An 11,990-nucleotide genomic window follows, 5' to 3' on the forward strand; every position below is an offset into this window, starting at 1 on the left:
CAGGTATTGAATTTTGTCAAATGTTTTTCCTGCCTTGATTAAAATGAGCCTGTGATTTTTCCTTCTTTAACATTTTAATGTGGTAGATTTTACTGAATGATTTTCAAATACTGAACCAGACTTGCATGCATAGACTAAATCCCACTTGGTGATGGTGTATAATTCTTTTTATATGTTGCTGAGTTGTATTTGCTAATATTTTGTTTAGGAGTTTTGCATCTATGTTCATAAGGGATGTTGGTCTTCTCTCTTTTGTACTATCTCTGATCTTGGTGTCAGGGCAATACTAGCTTCATAAAATGAATTGGTAAGTGTTCCCTCTTATTTTCTGGAAAGGGTTGTATAGAATTGGTGTTGATTCTTTAAATGTTTGGTAGAATTCATCAGGAAATCATCTGGGCCTGGAGATTTCTTTGGGGATGTTTTAAAATTATGAATTCAATGTTTTTTTAAAATGACTACAGTGCTGTTCAAATTATCTGTTTCATATTGGGTGAACTGTACTAGTGTGCTTTTGGAGAGATTGGTCCACTTTGTCTAAGACGGCAAATTTGTCTGTAGAGTTGTTCATGGTGTTCCCTTATGATCTGTCTAGTGATACCCTTAGTGATACAGTCTGCAGTGATACCCTTCCTGATACTGGTATTTGTGTCATCTCTTTCACTCTTGCTGGAGATTTGTCAAGTTTACTGTCCTGCTCAAAGAAACAGCTTTTGTTTTTATTAATTTTCTGTATTCTGTTTTAAATCTCATTGACTTCTGCTCTTTATTATTTTCTTCCTTCTCCTGGCTTTGGATTTATTTTGCTTTTCTTTTTCTAAGTTCTTGAGGTAGGAGCTTAGATTATTTGAGACTTTTCCTATTTTCTTACAGTAAACATTTACGGCTATAAATTTCTCTGTTGGCATTGTTTTAGCTGTGCACCACAAATCTTGATGTGTTGTATTTTCATTTTCATTTAGTTCAATGAATTTTTAATTTCCTTTGTTATTTCTCCTTTGATCCATGGATTATTTGGAAGAGTGTTGTTTAATCTTCAGGTATTTAAAATTTTTCCTGTTATCTTTCTGTTATTGATTTCTAGTTTAATTCCACTGTGATCAGAGAACACACTGTGTACGACCAGTCCTTTAAATTTTTTTGAGGTTTGTTTGTGGTCCAAAACAAACCTTTTTTTTTTCTCCACCACTGTGGTTAGAACTTGGCAACATGGGAAAGGGGAGTGAAAGGGGAAGAACAGGTGGGGAACTGGGGTGTCATTTAAAAATACAGTCCCCCCAAAACTGGGGTGCCTGGGGGAAACTTGGTCTGCTTCAACCAAGAGGAATCTGATCAAAAGTGGTTTGGGAGGGCCAGAACTGTGAGGGACAGAGGGAGGAGGAAGATCAAGGTGGTGGGGATGGGGGACGGTTTGGTAACTGGGGTGAAGGGATTGCCCCTCCCCCTGCTGAGATCCTTCCAGCCCTTCTGGTCTGGCAGGAAGGAGGCAGACTGCAACTCTCCTGGGCAGGTCTGGGGCTGCCAGATGCTCTAGGCTGGGGTCTAGAGGGGGCTTGCCCTGCCAGGGAAGCTATCTTGGTGAATGTTTCATAGGTGATTGAAAAGAATGTGTATTCTGCTGCTTTCAGGTGGAATATTCTACAAATCTCAATTATAAACTGTCGGTTGATAGTGTTGAGTTCTTCTGTATCCTTGCTAATTTCCTGTCTAGTTGCTCTATCAATTATTGAGAGAGAGGTGTTGAAGTCTCCAAATATATTTGTGGAGTTGCCTATCTCTCCCTTCAGTTTTATCAGCTTCTGTTTCATGTATTTAGAAGATCTGTTATTTCATGGATACACATCTAGGTTTGTTGTATCTTCTTGGTAGATTGACTATTTTATCATATATAATGTCCTTCTCTCTCTGATAATTTTGATAATCTCTATCATATTCTTCAGGACAGTCACTGTAATCTTCAGCTCTAGTTTCTATTTATTATTTTGATGGTTTCTGTTTCTTTGTTGAACTTCTCATTTTGTTCATGCATTTTTTTCTGCTGAATTTCATATAGTTGCTTGTCCGTGTGTTCTTCTTTTTCACTAAACTATTTTAAGAGGATTATTTTGAATTCTTTGTAAGATAGTTCATAGATGTCTGTTCCTCTAGGGAAAATTACTAGAGATTTATTTATTTATTTTCATCATTTCATGTTTACTTGACTCTTCATGGTCCCTGATTTGCTGCATTGGTATGTGCACATCTGAGTAAGCAGTCTCTTCTTCCCTTCTTGGACTTTGTGGTCCAGGGTGTTGCTTCATCTTTATACCTGTTCTGTGGTTTTCACAGTGAATTCTTGTCTATTGATAGTCCTCTAGTATATTAGTGTGTAAGGAAAAATTTATGTCTTCTAAGGCTTCTGCAGGAGGGATCTGAAAAGTTAGGAGGTCTGTCTTTGACAACGGAGGAGCTGATTTGAAAGCTTGGAAAATTGGGCACCAAGAATTGCCTTTATATTACAAGAAATATTTAAGTAAAAGAAGGGAACTAACATTTCTGAAGGAGGTAGTAGGCATCAGGACATTTTTTTGATGATGTTTTGGAGATTACACGAGTGGTGGCCTTGGATGTTAATCCACATGTGGTCAGCAGTTTGCATAGAATTCTCACGTGTGCCAACTACACGTCTTGGTATCCAGAGCTGAAAGGCCCAGTCATGATTTTTTTTCTGACACCCTTGTCCTCACCACCTACTTCTTGATGTCTCTGAGCTCATCATCCTCTCCTCTCCAGGTGCAGGGAGGGAAGACATTAACAAATGGGCCCCTGAGGCTTTACCAGAAATGTTGCCCTGTGCCGAACATGTTGCAGCAGTTAACTATCACCCTCAAGACAACTTGTAGAGGAGATACCATTATCCACATCTTTTCAGTGAGGAAATTGAAGCACAAGGAGATTAAGTAAATTGTCCAAGAGATTAAGTAACAGCAAGTGAGTAATGGACACCAGATTGTATTCAAACATCAAAGATATCTTGGGCTTTTTTGAAAGAGCATATTTTGGGTAAAACCCCAAGCATCCCGTCCCTTGGTGACAGATAAGGACCTATCTGTGGGGAAACGGACTCATCACGCCTACACCCACAGGTCACAGGTGCTTTGTCCTGGAAGGACATACAGTGGATCAATGCTTATTAGGTAACAAACTCTCTTGCTGATCAGCAGCAAATTCCAACTCCTTTTGACTATAAACCAAGACATAATATATATGTCCAAATCAGTACAAAAGGGGCTCTTAACAATTTTGTATTTTTGATGTTTTGAGTGTTGGGGTGGGAGTGACAAAGTAGCTCCACAGAGCTCCAGGGCAGGGGGAGGGAGCAGTGGCGGCATCCTGGAGGGTGGCTGAGAGCATGTGGGTGGAGGGCACTGACAACGCGTGAGCACTGGCTGCTGAGGAGGAAGCGCTCCTAGCTGGGTGGAAGGCAGGTGTCTGTGCTGAAGAGCATGTGAGCGCAGTAGTGCTCCATTAAGGTGAAGTTGATGTGCCTCCCCTGTATGAAGAGGAGAGAGAGGGTCTCTGAGAAGCCACTGGAATTGAGAGTTGAAGGCTATGGTCTCCCTGGCTCAGGGGATGAGGCTCAGTACCTGTCAGGCTCCACAATGTGGGCTTTTTGGATGCCCTTCCTTTCCCTGGGTGCTGGCCTCAAGCCTATGCTCTTATTTCTAGACTCTGTTCAGGCATTGGACGTCTGTCCTTCCTTCCCCTTGGGAGCCCCATTGTTCTGACTCTGACTCTCGCTGCTCTGATGTTGAACTTGTGTGTTACCTGCTAGACTGGGAGCCTGGGGAGCAAGGACAAGGCCTGACACCCACTTTAACACCAGCACCAAGGCTCTCTTGGCGAGTGTGTGCTGAAAGGATGAGCCTCTCCACAACCTTCAGGCTAGGTTCAGGGTCTGCAGGGCAAGGGCAGGTGGGGGCACCCTCAGATGGGTGATGGACTGTGAAGTCAGCAGCACACACTAGCCCCCTGTTTTGGGTAGAGATTGATGCAGACCCTTTGAGACAGCATAATCTGTTTGCAGCAACAACTACCCCTGGCTTTGCTGTCATGTTCCCCTTGTCCCCAGATAAGAGTCCTAGATGTGACAGAGTGAGTGGCCTGTGTACACTGACAAGCTGACAGCATCTCTGGGCTGCTTAGGACACAGGCAATCAGATAAAACTCTTTCCTGTGAACCACCATAAGATCTTGTATATATTTCCCTGTGGTATACAGTATAATCTTGTTTATCTATTCTACATTATGGTAGCTCACAGAGAAAACAATGTGACAATGAACATATATATGTTCATGTGTAACTGAAAAATTGTGCTCTACACTGGAATTTGACACAATATTGTAAAATGATTATAAATCAATAAAAAATATTTTTAAAAAATCTTTCCTGGAACAATTAGTTTATATTTCTAAGTTTTTAAATAAGCTATTCCCTCTCGTTGGAGTGTCCTTCTTTATCTTGTTTGCCTAGTGGTCTGCTACTCACCTTTTAAGACTTACCCTAAGCCCTACCTTCTGTATGAATCCCCTTAACTTCATTTCCAACAAAATGACTGTTCCTACTCAGTCTTTCTTATGAACCCTGCAATCATGTTCCTTTTTGAGCAAGAAGCCTGATCTCTGAGACTTTATCATTACTTGTCTGTCTCTGGGGAGTTGTGAAAACTAGGGGAGTGGCTAAGATTAGGCTCCTGACTTCTGGCCTGGATGGCCTGCAGGGAGACTGATGGAAGGCCTGTCACTGACCACTGGGTCACGTGGTCCAGTCCAACAAAAGACTGGACTGCAATGCAAACCAGTTTCCTCCAGAATAAAGCGTCCTCATTAATTGCCTTCGCTTGTACTCTTGTACTTACTTGTTTTAAGGCAAAGGTTAGAGACCATGAAGTCTTTAGCACAAAGTTGGCCCAGGTAAGAAACCTCTCAAAATATATCCAGAAAGCTGAGGCCCATCTGCCCAACTTTACTTTACATGCATCCTCCCTGTAACTGCATCACCTTCAGGATAATAATCGATAAGTAACCCTGTTCTGGTAGGAGTGGGAGGTTCAACAGGAGCCAGGAAGGGGTGGTCCCTTGTCCTCCTCAACTTCTTCCTGCCCATCTGTAGGATCTGTGATGAAGCTAAGAGGGTCCACCTGTGCTAGCCTTTGTGTGAGGAGGATGTGACAGCTATGGGACCCAAGAGCCCTGGGGTTGTGCCAATTGCTGACCATTCACCTTTCCCTATGTCTTCTCCCAGCCCTGACATGGGCTCTGTCTCCTGGTTACCACCACTTTCTAGGCATGGTCCAACTCAGATCATATTTTGTCTTCTTTTCTTCTCCTTTAAGTTTCTCTCTCTTCATTCTCAGGAGCTTTGAATTCATTTTTCCACGCTAGGTGCTTTCACACACAACATCTTTTATTTCTCAAGGGAAAGCCCTATAGGAACACAGGCTGAGACACCACAAGTTGGATACTGTGGGTGACTTTCCTGGAGTGGGAGCTAAGGTTGCTCCAACTGTAAGGAAGGAGGTTTTGTCCAGGTGGGGACCCAGCAGGTACACTCCTCTCCAGAACAGGAAGCAAAGAATGGGTCCCCATCTCCGTTATCTTCCCAGACAAGCACAAAGAGGAGACAGGCATCAGTGAGCCTGGGAGATTCTTAGACATGCTGTTGTTCTCCTGATGTTCATCCCAGACAGAACAGGGACAGAAGCGTCCCCGTCTATCCTGATGCTGGAGTGGCAGCCATCACCAGGTGGAATAATCGGCAGGCAGCCTTGGACTGGATCTGTCAGTGGGACTCCAGCACCTCTGGCATTTGGGCTCACAATGATATTCTCTTAGCCTCACCAAACTGAAATGAGCATTCTTCATAACTGTATTGTTTGATCCATATCTTTGAGATAAGAAAGGCAAGGCTTGCAGAAACTAGGCCAAGTTCACAAACTTGGTAACAGGTTGAAGCAAGTTCTTTCCTATGATCACTCCTAAAAACGCCAAGGCAACCTTTCACATCCCTGACAGTGGCCCACGAAGCAGATTTATACTGGCAGATCCAAAGTGTCAGGGAAATGACCAAAGTATCTGCACAGAAGCACATGTGACTACAAGGGCTCATCCATCTGTTCATTCATCATCAGTGGACTCTGTATGTATGGACGCACATGCAGGGAAAGTCCTGCCTTTGGTGTTCTGCAGCACTCTGACCTACAGGGCTGCTGTGCATCTGTCTGCCACACCCCATGTGTGACACTGGGTATCATGTGAACATCTTGGCCATAGGATTGATGAAGATAGTATTTGATTTCCAGCATTTCCATTTTTCAAGCCCAGCTGCCCCAGGACATTCGCTCAGTTGCTCCATGGAGAAGGGATGTTTCTTGACAAATTGTTGATTGAACCTTAACATCCAGTGCTTTGGAGCTTTGGCTCCAATTCTGGATTTCCTGCTTATTACATAAGGATGTGTGTGTGTGTGCCTGTGTGTGTGTGTGTGTGCGCGCGCGTGTGCCTGCGTGTGTGTGTGAGGAGTGGGGGTGCAGGGGTCATCAAGCCTGCTTCCATCACTATCCCAAAGTCATGATCTGAGACTTTCCTGAAGCACAGCTGTCAAGTTAGGACTTCCTGGAGGGCTGAAGCCCTGTCCCAGCTTTTATCACACACCCCTCTGTGGATGGGGTCAAAGGACAGGGACTCAGGACCTCCTTGGCCATGAACGCATCATATGGCCTGTCTGCAGCTCTAATCGTTACCCAGGACAACTGTTTCCAGCAAATACATACGATCTCAGATTGAAACACAGTCTGCAAACAACAGTGTGAAAATAAGACATTAACATTCACAATGGTTTGCATGAAGGAAGTACTTTCAAGATGTTTTTCCATCACCCTGACAGGAGACGTAGACTGGAGTAGGAATTGAGCCTCCCATGGAGTCATTCACAGCCCCGCTAACCCCTCCAGCCCTGTCACAGAACGTCAGAGCCTCAGTTTCTTCAGCTTCAAAATGCAGAGTAGTGACCACCTGGCAGGACAGAGAGGCAGCCAAGCTCACGGGGAGGAGCTGGGTGCCTGGCTTTGGTACTGATCTTCCCACTTCACGGTTGTGCGAATGGGCAGGTGACTCCACTGAATAGGTGTCTGCTTCCTTCGCTATTCAGTTGTTGGAAGGATGAAAAGCATAAGTTTGTGTAAAGTACTTAGTGTCTGGCCATCCCTGCTCGGTATAAATGACCGCTGTTATTATGACAATGAAATGAGATTCTTAGGTAAAGGGCCTTGTGTGGTGGTGACATCACCCAAGTTGTACTCTCTAGGGACAGTTATATCACTGTCAGCATCACATTCAGTGAGACAGGGGAAGGCTTCCCACTTTCACGTGATTTTCCTGACAGATCTAGGAGAACTGATTTTCATGAAGTGAATGGACTGCCCTGGGAAAGGCAGTGAAGAAAAAGAATCAGACCTTGGACAGGAGTCAGGGTTTGGCTCAAGACTAAGAAACTAGACTGTCTTGTTGAATCATTTCATATATGTGTGTAGCAAGATGGTCGGGAAGGGACCATTATTAGAAAATTTCCTCTGTGGAATAAAAGGTGGTGGGGCAGAAAGACAGGGTCCTTTCACAGAAGGGTTACAGTAAACAAGACTGCCATAGTACCTGGAAGGTCATGAGGACACTCCTGGGTAATGTGTCCCCAAGCAGCCTGGCGTTTGAGCTCTCAGTCCCAGCCTTCCTTGCATGGAAGCAGCATTCCCCACCTGATTCTCCTAAAGCCTCTCCTCAGAACCATACTCTGCACACTAAGGGCTGGGGCTGACTCTGGTTTTCAGAGATGCAGGTCCCACCTGATATCCTGTCTCTTAGTCTGTAACTCACTTTAAGGCCTGGGACCAGTGCACTGAAGGCCTCACGAGAAGGAGCCAGGACCCCTACTCCTGCTTGAATAAGGGGTACTCATGGAAATCCTACAACACTTGGATCTCCAGGACAACAGTTGGGAGGAACGACGTCAGAGGGTGTGGGGGCAAAGGAGTTGTGGGGGGCACATCCACAAGGCACAGTTGCGGGCTCCCGGCCCCTCTCAGGAGGAACAGGTTGATTTCAGGCAGCTCTGGCTGCTGCCACTTACTCTCCCGGCGGCCTTGGCAACTTCCCTGACCTCTCAGGCCTCGGTTTTGCCTTCAGCAAGCACACAGGTCACTGAGAGCTCACACTGCTGGGTGCACTGGAGAGCTGGCATTCAGGGGCCTCACAGAGCCCTGGGCATCACTCTGCCGCCCCCACAACCTGAGCTTCCAAGGGCGGCCCTTGGAATGTGACTGTTTCAGAGAGGGGCTCAGCGCCCCTGCCCTCACCTTAATGGGCAAGAGGCATTTCTGGAACCTTCCCCTTGTCCACCCATGGTCTCTTGCCTCCCTCTGCTTCAATCCTCTGTCTGGCTCTGTCCCTCCTGCTCCTGAGTGGGCATCTCTGAGTGGGCGTCTCCACTGTTCAGGGCATAAGGCTGGCGTGGGGGCTCTCCTGACCACAATGGGTCTGTGGTTCTGGGGAGAGACTCCAGGAGAATCAGGCTTCCATGCAAGTAAGGCTGGGACTGAGAGCTCGATTCAGACCCAGGGCTGGGTCCCAGCTGCCATAGGAGCCCTGACACCTCTGTCACCAGACAGTGTCTCTGCTGGATGTGAACATGCCTCAGGTGTGTTATGAGCAGTGTCCAGGGGCTTTCAGGCTTGTCCAGAGCTTATAAATACCTGCTGCCCAGTCACCGAGAGCCAGTGTTTGCCTGACTCAGTGAATGCCATCAGAGCATCCCACCTTACAGACCCTGGGACCACAACATCCTCCAGGCCCCTGACCCCATCTATGCAGAGGGGCTGAGCATGGGGATAACCAGGAATATGATGTCCAGGCAGATGACTCCCAGGTGAAACAGGAGCACCACGATTCTTGGATTTAGAGGCCTGAGAAGGGCAGCCTCTGGTAGTTTGGGAGTAACCATCATGAAATCATGAGTGCTGACGCGAAAGGAGGGCAGAGCAATGAGAAGGGAGGAGCCAGGCTCTGGGTTGGTTTAGGTCTGGCTCTGCCCCTCCCATCCTTAGTGACTTGAGACATGTCACTCAGCCACTCTGTGGCTTTACCCCCTTAGTAAAGCTGAGATAATGGTAGCATCTTTACCTACAGTCACTGGGAGGATTAAAGCAACAAAAACATGTAAAGATCTTAGGCTAGAAACTGGCCCATAGAAGGGACTTAAACATTAGCTGCCATTATATTAAATTCCAAGGATGACAACTGGAACAATCTGGCTTCTCCCCATTGTCACAGGCACTGACACAGGAAGGCTTCTTTACTACCTGGTAAAAGCAGTCAGTGTTTCCAGACAACACTGTGGAGGGGATGTCACCATGTCCCCCACCACTCCTGGCACCTGAGTGACCAGCCCGGGAGGGTCTCATGGATGGGGCGCAGCCAGCAGTCCTACAGGGTCGGGTGGGCAGTGGGGAGGGACTGGGAAGCCTGCCTTCATCTCCAGCCCTGTTTTCTTAAGATCAGATGTGCTGGGTGTTGCTCTGGGTAAGAAAGTTCCTGACACACCTGGGACGAGGATGCAGGGGAAATGTTTTGAAAATCACTTGGGAGGCTCATGAGCACCAGGTCTCCACATCTTGGGCGTCCCTCTTGTCAGATACCCAGACAGGGCTCTCTGACCCAGAGTCTCAAGGGGCAGCAGTCAAGGGCAAAGACAAGACCCCAGCCCACAGGGAGCATCCCTGTGCCCTGCTTACCATGGCCCTGGGCGGGCACCACATCAATGGTGCCTGGCTGTAGCGCTGAACAAAGTCACACAAAGTATCCAGTTTTCCCTGAAAAGCAGATGTGGTTGTGAGGAACCTACAGGCATAGATGCTGCCACTAGAGGAGTCATGTCCCTGCTGACTCAAGATGGGCTCTCAGGGCTCTGTCTCCCCCACCACCCCAAGACAGCACTGTAGCCTCCACCTGGGGCCACCCCACAACATGCAGAACCCTGGCCCCAGCCTGAGGGGGAAATCCCTTTGCTAGGAACCCTGGTGGTGGTGGGAGCATGAGCCCTCATACATTTTGGCCTCCCTTGGGCCACTAGGGTCAGGAGGCCTTTGGCTTTTCTCTGGTTCCAGTGACTGCCGTCCACTGCCTGTAGCTCATTCCCACTCGGGCCATGCCTTACAGGCCCAGGCCTGTGCACAAAGCAGCTCCCCTCACCTCCTGCTCCCCAGGGCCCTTCTCACCTCCATCCGTTTCATCCTGCATCCTTGGCACCCATGCGGGACAATCACCGTGGGGCATGTCTGCATGTGACATGTGTCCTCAGGCTCCTAGGAAAAGAAAACCCTGTCTGCTTCCTCGTCTGGCAGCTCCTGGCTGCAGACACATGACATCAGTTGCCCCAGCACCTGTCAAGTTCTGGTCATTCAGGGAATGTTTGCTGGAGAATCAAGGACAGATGAGCAGCAGCGGGCACAGGGAGAGAGTGTCCTCCGCGTGAGAAACACGCTTCTGCTTCACAAAGATGGGCCTTCTACAAAGGCCAACAAACTCTGTCCTGTCCCCTTGGTTCCTGGAGCTGCCCTTGTTGGAGAAGCTGGGCCTGAGGCTGTGTCACATGATGGAGGCTGTGGGGGGTGGGTCATGAGCAGGGACAGGGGTACTCACCTGACTCTGGCAGATCCAGCGTCCCCAGTCCACACTGCAACCAGCGCAGATGCTGGCCCAGGCAGTGACCCTGTCTCCCACAAGATCTCAGGCCCACATCCCCTTTCTTGGGACACCGTACCCCTGCTCCAACTGCCTCTTATGGGCCCTGGATTGGGCACCCACCCTGGTGAGCCACAGCCTGCTCCCCTGTCCCTTGGTCCCTGTGCTCATCTGGGCTACACCCCCTTCACAGCTCAATGCCCTCCTCCCTCCCCTCTCCTCAGCCCCATGTCCTTAAAGGTCACCCCCAGCCAAGGCCCTCATGCTGACAACGGATGGAGATGAAGACCAAGGAAATGGAGCCCAACGGACTCAGAGCCTGGAGAAGGGAGACCAGGTCCCTGAAACCTGAAAGTCCTTTTCCAAAAGCTCACCTGAGTCCTGGGGAAGGACCATCCTACAAAGATCCCTTGGGAATTAACAAAAAGCCCATTTATTTCAGGAGGGATCATAGCTGTTCCTGAAACAGGCTACACCACGTTGCTGATTCAGTGACAAAGGCTCTGAATAAGGCCAGGTTGGGAACTTGGGAAGTGTGTTGCCTGGGTGATATCTGTGAGTCCCATGGCCTCATTGGGGTCCCCCTGTGCCTCTCTGTCACCGTCGTCCTCCTGCCAGCTCTCCCTGCCCAGGTAGGTGGGAGCTGGAGGGGTGGGGAGGGCGTATTCCCATCGGCGGCAGGAGGCCTCTCTGTGTGGGTCAGTGTGTGCATCAGGCATGCTGACAACATCAGGACCAAACACATCGCTTACCTTTGCTCTTTCCTGGGTTGGTGGTGGCTCCTTGGTGGTCTAGAATGGAAGTGATCAAAATTGAAGTGGTCAAAGTCCAATGTCCATAAATTATCTCCACTGAAGTGATACCTTTGGGGATAGGCCTCTGTGGCACGAACTGGCTCCTTCTCCTCCCACCCCAGCCTGGGGGTCACAGTTCCCTCCATGATGACTCTTCTCACCTCCATCCATCTTTTTCCTGCCTACTTGGTATGCAGAGAGGGACAATCACTGTGGGGCACAGTGACATAATCATAGGTTGTAAGGGGCCAGTGGGGCTCTGGTTTGGCTTTGCAGACAGGAGGAGACCCTGCTCAGTGGCAGCAGAGGGATAGAACATGGGTTTTGGGGTGTCAGTCTGGGTGTCCCTTGCCTGAGGGTTTGTAACCAACAGGCTCCACCTCCCTGAGCCTCAGTCTCCTCAGTTATCAAAGGGGAATCGGCCCC

The 11,990-nt window shown here is 48.2% G+C and overlaps 1 protein-coding gene across 21 annotated transcripts in view; it reads right to left on the reverse strand.

Moving 5' to 3' along the window:
* Positions 1-11,990, reverse strand: part of FAM241B (family with sequence similarity 241 member B) — a 167,242-nt gene that overhangs the window by 151,311 nt on the left and 3,941 nt on the right. For 19 of the 21 annotated variants that reach the window (XR_012077381.1, XR_012077382.1, XM_072971389.1 and 16 more), the window contains 3 exons: positions 11,523-11,561; positions 10,305-10,391; positions 9,822-9,899 (listed from right to left, as the gene is read on the reverse strand). Coding sequence is in view for 4 of the 21 variants with exons in the window: in XM_072971392.1 (XP_072827493.1) it covers positions 9,822-9,899; positions 10,305-10,391; positions 11,523-11,561 (204 nt within the window). In the remaining 17 variants the exon portion in view is untranslated. Of the gene's footprint in view, positions 1-3,374; positions 3,533-6,972; positions 7,182-9,821; positions 9,900-10,304; positions 10,392-11,522; positions 11,562-11,990 lie in introns of those variants that run through there. The other 2 variants (XM_072971388.1, XM_072971387.1) reach the window with 2 other exon arrangements.

The sequence above is a fragment of the Vicugna pacos genome, chromosome 11 (assembly GCF_048564905.1).
Source record: "Vicugna pacos chromosome 11, VicPac4, whole genome shotgun sequence".
NCBI lineage: Eukaryota > Metazoa > Chordata > Mammalia > Artiodactyla > Camelidae > Vicugna > Vicugna pacos.